General features: G+C 33.0%; 1 protein-coding gene across 4 annotated transcripts; it reads left to right on the forward strand.

Annotated features, from left to right (window-relative positions):
- Nucleotides 137-4,931, forward strand: LOC107605456 (probable protein phosphatase 2C 59). 4 transcript variants are annotated; one of them, XM_016307342.2, is made up of 10 exons: nt 170-199; nt 315-401; nt 521-844; nt 1,426-1,553; nt 2,239-2,337; nt 2,444-2,602; nt 3,025-3,111; nt 3,192-3,283; nt 3,671-3,745; nt 4,384-4,931. In XM_016307342.2, the coding sequence occupies exons 3-10, from the start codon at nt 762-764 to the stop codon at nt 4,540-4,542; spliced, it is 882 nt and encodes a 293-aa protein (XP_016162828.1). In that variant the 5' UTR covers nt 170-199; nt 315-401; nt 521-761; the 3' UTR covers nt 4,543-4,931. The 4 variants fall into 4 exon arrangements, with proteins under 4 accessions (XP_020960885.1, XP_016162828.1, XP_016162829.1 ...); XM_016307343.2 differs by having other exon boundaries at nt 182-199; nt 315-409; XM_021105226.1 differs by lacking the exon at nt 315-401 and having other exon boundaries at nt 137-199.

The following is a 6,532-nucleotide window of genomic DNA, read 5'->3' on the forward strand; positions in this document are numbered from 1 at the left end:
AAAGTACTTATAAAATTATATATATAAAAAGAAAAGAAAGAATTTTAAAGAAAATTATGACGTAGTAATTATCCAGTATAAGTGTAACTGAATTTGTTAAATGAAGTAGCTCCAACTAAATATGAAACAGAATCCACTCTACCTCCTTTTCTCGTCGTTTTCTCCCTTTAATCTCTCTCTCTCTCTCCTCCTTCCTCAGGTACTGCTATTTTCTCTCTCTAAATATCAATTATTGCGTCCTTTTCCAATCTTCAATAATTTTCTCCAAATTCCCAACCTTTCTCTCTTCTTTTCAACTTTTGATTCATTACTAGCTTCATTCCACTACCTTCACCCAACAAAAATCGCAAGATCTATCTACACAAACTCTCAACTCTTTTCCATTTTCCCCCGTCTCATGGGTAACAAAGTTTGTGCCTTTTTTAGAAAATTCACTTATTTATTATATATATATTTTTTTCAATTTAAAAAAAATGTGAAATTAATTTCACATTTCTTCTTTGTGGGGTTTTGTGTGCAGGTTAAACTTGGAAGTCAGTGATTCCCAAAAAAAAAAAAATGACCCTACCCCACTAATGTTATGATAATCTGGAACCTTTGGCACGCAAGAAAAAAGCTGTCACACGCTATACTGTTATTGTTCCTTCATTATTATTATTTTTTATTTCTATTTCTATTTTGGTTTTCCATTTTTTGTTTGTGCATCGGCTTCAGAAAGGGGATTAGTTTCTAAGGGCCCTGAAAAATTCAACCTGGAACACATGGGGTACCTCAATTCAGTTTTGACATCTTCAAGTCAGGTTCATGCAGCAGAAGATTCACCCGTGAGTGGTGGAGGACTCAGGTGAATACCTCATCTTTTGTTTAGATCTTTCTAGAATTTAAGAATTAGGTCACTATTCTTTTTTTTTTTTTGTAACTTTTCATTGGTTGGTTTTAATGTTTAGTTATAATTTTTTTTGTTGTTATTGTTGTTGCTGCTTGACTGGTATTTAATGATATTTTGGTAGTCTCTGATGAATTTTTTTGTTTTTGGTTAATGTTATGTGTGTCCTTGGTTTTTCTAGTACTCCTTCTTGTGGTGCTATGAAGATTCGTAACTGTTATAATCATGTCTCACTAAGCAAATTTATTAGCCTTAGTTGATAAAGTACTGGTCAATATTTATTTCTCTTGAATACTGATTGTCCACTTCTTGCTTTTTTGCTTTAATAATTACTATTGGTTCATGTTCTTGAACTTGATTTTGTGTATCTTATCATCAACGAATTTTTTAGGGGGATAATGTTACAGTTGTTGTTCTGTGGAGATTGTTATTGTTACAGTAATCAATAATAATGGATATGTTTACTATATCACTATAGCTCAATGGTCATAGTTGGTTTCAATGATTTTGATGTAATCTGTTATGATTTGTATCTGCAGTCAGAATGGAAAATTCAGCTACGGGTATGCTAGCTCTCCGGGCAAGAGATCTTCGATGGAAGATTTTTATGAGACTAGAATTGATGGTGTGGATGGTGAAATCGTTGGCCTTTTCGGAGTTTTTGATGGTATGTTTAACCTTGTTCTCTCATATTCATTTCATTCTAAGTTCTAACCTTGCTGTCTTCATTCCTATTACCATTTTCCCCCTCAAAAGTTTGTTTCAGTCGAAATTAATTTTGCTTTGTGTTTAGTGTTTCAGTCCCTGGATTTTCCCTCTTCAAAATATTGGGAAATTAACTGTTCCATGTAACTTAATGGTGCACTATACAGATTCTTCTGTGCTTGTGCATTCGTACAAAATTCATAGCCGTTTCTTGTCGTTTTTCTGTCCTTTATTTTAAGCCATATCATCTTTATCTTTATGCATATAATTTCTTGGTTTTGTTCTAATCTCTTGGGTCCTTCTGTACATAAGTTACTGATATCACACCCTCTGATGGAAATCTCTATCAAAGTTTCTCTTCTATCTGTCTTTGTGCATAATTTCTTGATCCTTCACCGATGTCTTTTACTTGTTCTTGTATTCTTTATTGTGACTGTAGAACACTTGTTTATTTGTTATAGGAGCAATTACAGAGTCCAAAATGTTTCATTTTTTGACGATGGATATTATTTCTTTTCTAACATTTAAAGAATGTAGCATTTATTTCCTAGAGACTAAATATACAAGTTATAACATATGATGCTACCATTCTTTATCTACTAAAAACTTTAGAAGGTAGCTTTAACTCTGGTGTTTATAACTTTCAGGTCACGGTGGTGCTCGTGCTGCCGAGTATGTCAAACAACATCTATTTAGTAATTTGCTCAGACATCCAAAATTCATTTCCGACACTAAATCTGCAATAGGTCAGAGGAAAAAAATCAGCATAGCCTTCTTCTGGTGTTTTCTTAAAGTTTGCTAAATCCTGAGAATAACTGTTGTGTTCACTTGCAAAATTGTTCTTGTTTGCAGCTGATGCATATAACCACACAGACTCTGAATTTCTGAAATCAGAAAATAACCAAAACAGAGATGCTGGATCAACTGCTTCCACTGCCATTCTAGTTGGTGACCGTTTGCTCGTTGCTAATGTCGGGGACTCTAGAGCTGTTATATGCAGGGGTGGAAATGGTAAGAGTAATAATAATAGGTATTAGCTCCATATTCATGTATATATGTTCTTTTAGGATGTGTTTGGTAAGTGTCTCAGATGTAAGATACAGAAATACTATGTCCCTTTCTATTGTCTCGAGTTTTGGGATGGATAGAAAATATGACAAATTTTGTCTTAGGAAAGAAACAATTTGCTTGTGTTTTTGTATCTACCGTTCTCCAAATTGATGTGTCTGAGCTTCTCTGTATTTCTATCCTGAGACACTAGATTACAAGATTACATGCAATAGTGCACCTTTGTGGTAACATTTGTATGGTGTGTGGGCTCTTCATTTGCTTGTCGTAATTTTTTGTGCAAGAGAGAATCACTCCAACCTTCTTATATTAAATGATTAATTAAAATATTTTACTTGTTTTACTTCTCTCATTTTTCCCTTTAGCCATAGCTGTTTCCCGAGATCACAAGCCGGACCAAACGGACGAGAGGCAAAGGATTGAAAATGCTGGTGGCTTTGTTATGTGGGCTGGTAAGGTCTTATTATAGTTAGCATTCATGAATTGATTTATAGATTCATATTGTTTATATCTTTGAAAACTTCACTTACAGGAACCTGGAGAGTTGGTGGCGTTCTTGCCGTTTCTCGTGCTTTCGGTGATAGACTTCTGAAACAGTATGTTGTTGCTGATCCAGAAATCCAGGTGTGCTTCGAATTCCAGTATTTCTTATATTCATAGTTTTATCTCTGTTCGTATCCATATACAGTGCATAACTTAGTGTAATATATTATATATACGGTTCACATCGAAAAGCATCCTGCCTGTAGATTGAATAAAGAAAATTCTGTTTCGAACAAGATTTGATGTTTCTGAAAAGAGTGTTGTGAATCTTTCAATCAATGTAAATATGCAAACATTTTTATAGTTCTTTAAGGAAAAGTGCTACTAACAATAAGAATCGTGTAATACAGATCTCTGCATAAAAAAATTGTCTCCCGACTGGTCTTTATCATCGCTACCTGGCTTTTAAACCTTGACCTCTGTTTGCCTCTCTATATTCTGGTTACTAATTTGTTTGTGATATTGCAGGAAGAAAAAGTTGATAGCTCTCTCGAGTTTCTTATCTTGGCCAGTGACGGGCTATGGGATGTTGTCTCCAACGAGGTTTGAAGTGATTTTCATTTCTTCTACCTTAACTCTCTTTGATTACTAGCACATTTCCATATGTTCTAAAACATATAAATGAGTTATATCAAGAAGCTACATAATTAGTTTTTGGTGCCATGTTGTGGGGAAGGTTAATATCTTCTCTTCCAAAGAATCAAATACCTACACCAATTAGATGAGAACCTACCAGAAATGATTTCATGTTAAAAACTACTATTTAAATTGGAGAGAAAGGTCTGAATCTATCTCTATCTACTCTTGGTTTTATTGCTATTGAGTTCTCTCTGCTGTAAAGGTAGGTTGACTTACAAAACCTAATGTTCAGGAAAATTAGTTGTCAGTTCGAGTAAAGAACAATACAAAGTGTGAATAAATAGGTGTAAATTTTTGTTATGTGTTAGCATGACTTAATTGAAAACAGACACACAGTGATGCCAATATGTCGATGCAACGTTACATAACTGAAATTCGCACTTACTTGAACTGTGATCATCGCATATCTGTATAACTGAATACCAGTTTTTTATTTTTTTCAATTTGTCTCAAATGGGTGTTTAAACCACCATGTTCAATTAACACAATTGTATCTGATAAAGACTTTGATATAACACCAAGAATTCAAACCCATGATTCAGGAAGCTGTTGCAATGATAAAGAAAATAGATGATGCAGAGGAGGCGGCAAAGAAGTTGATGCAAGAAGCATATCAGAGAGGTAGTTCCGACAACATTACTTGTGTTGTGGTTCGTTTCTTGACGAACCAAGGCGCTGCTTCTGGTACTAGCTCCGGCTAAAGCGTCTCTTGGACACAAAGGGTAGTGCATAGTTGGTAGTTGGTGCAGTGGAGATGTGACAAATGGCAAAATCTGTTCTATCATATTTTGATCATAGGCATATTCCATTTTAGCTGTGTGCCATGCAAGAATTAGAAAAATTAATTTGAAGACTCACCTACTATGGTCCTCTAGCATAGATATTTTATTTCAGAATTTCTTACTTCCACAATTGGTTCGTATTTGTAGCTAGGAGAGATTGTTGTGTAAAAAGTGTGGACAGAGTTTTAATTGCACACACGCACACACAAACACACGCGTTGTATGTAAATTTGGTGTCTGATCTTGCTGCTGATCCCCTTTATTCTCAAACATATAAAGAAAAATATCATGTTAAGAATCCTTTCATTTGTTTGTGCGTTGGGTTTTCCCAGTCATAACTTATTAGTTACCATTGCAACTCAACAGCTAAGAGATTTTTTCGATCAGTTGCAACCGGTGGGATTCGAACATGAGACTTTTAGGTGAAGGGGAAGACTATGCCATTTGAACTATAGTTCGGTGGTTTGTATTATTATTCTTCAGAACACAACATATGAAGTACTAGCAGTTATTAATTATGCATGTCCATGAAAATTGAAAAGGAATAATTTGAGTGATGGACTCAGAAAAGAAGATATCATTGTCGGCAAGGCAGCTATTGCTCTTACGCCCGCGAGCGAACAATTTGTTCTTCATTGTCCATTGTATACCCAAAATACTAAAAAAAGTTACATGCTATCATATCAGTAAAATTTTTAATTTTAATTTTCACTTATGCTTATATAATAAATTAATTTATTAAACTAAAAAAAACTGAATTACATTACTACTGTCATTTTGGCAATATTAGTTAATTTTTTATATGTATTCTCGAGGAAAAAAAATACGTTTATTTATATAATACTTGACTAATTATCAAGGTAAAAGAAATTTATACGGTGTGGAACTTTGAGTGCATTATTGAAGGTGGATGAACAAAATGGCAACGCAAGCTAGACCTTTATATAGGAGAATTCCTCTCTTCTAACTCTAATTTGGAACACAATAGTTTTACTTGCAAAAGGGTCAAGGTGTATATACTAAATTCTAATTAGTCCAACTTGGACCCATAAAGACAAAACTTTCATGCCTTGCTTGCCAAGTTATGGGTCCCATATGAACTTGAAAATTGAGTGAATATATTTAACAAAGCAAGGTTAGTTGGCTATCAATTATTAAATTTTTGGGTAAAGTAGTTAAAGTTTATCAAAAGTTTTAAAAACTACTTTTAAATTTTATGTTGTTTTATTTTTGTCTAAAAAATTTTTAAATTTATATCAAATATACTCCTGACAACTAAATTTTCAAAAAGTTTAGGACTAATTAAAAAATAATGCATGACAATTATATCTAACAGGAGTATATTTCATGAAATTGAAAATTTTTTGGACAAAATTAAAACAAAATAAAATTTAAGGGTATTTTTGATAAATTTCAAAAGATGAAAAGTATAATTTATCCAAATTTAAAATATTCAAAAGTATAGTCAGCCACCAACGCCATAGCCATATTCAAGTTCATTTCCATATTAGTGCAATTCAGTTATTCAAGAAGATGAAGTGGGAACAGAATCATGTATGCTATGGGGTCACTATATGCTAAAATAATGTTTACTTATAATATATTATTTTTGGACAGTGTGTAAGGGAAAATGTTTTTAATTTTGTATGATATAAGAAATACATAATGCTAAATTGCTAACTATGCATGGATCACGTTGAAGCACCTCTCCGGAAAACCGATATTTAATTTGGTTGATTTAAGTGGTTTGCCTCTTGTTTACCTTAAACAATATCACAAATTTGAGTTGTTTATGAGAAATTTACTTTCTCAACCTAGCAAGAAGAAAGATTATTTAATTTTCTTTCCAATCCATGAATATATATATATATATATATGAAAAATTGAAAATATCATTTATTATGATTAT

Source organism: Arachis ipaensis, chromosome B06, assembly GCF_000816755.2.
Source record: "Arachis ipaensis cultivar K30076 chromosome B06, Araip1.1, whole genome shotgun sequence".
NCBI classification, from domain to species: domain Eukaryota; kingdom Viridiplantae; phylum Streptophyta; class Magnoliopsida; order Fabales; family Fabaceae; genus Arachis; species Arachis ipaensis.

Coding starts and splice junctions, on each gene's coding strand:
- LOC107605456 (XM_021105226.1), top strand. CDS start 762: ATGGGGTACCTCAATTCAGTTTTGACATCTTCAAGTCAGGTTCATGCA. Junction 2,338..2,443: donor CGACACTAAATCTGCAATAG/GTCAGAGGAAAA, acceptor TCTTGTTTGCAG/CTGATGCATATAACCACACA. Junction 2,603..3,024: donor TATATGCAGGGGTGGAAATG/GTAAGAGTAATA, acceptor TTTTCCCTTTAG/CCATAGCTGTTTCCCGAGAT.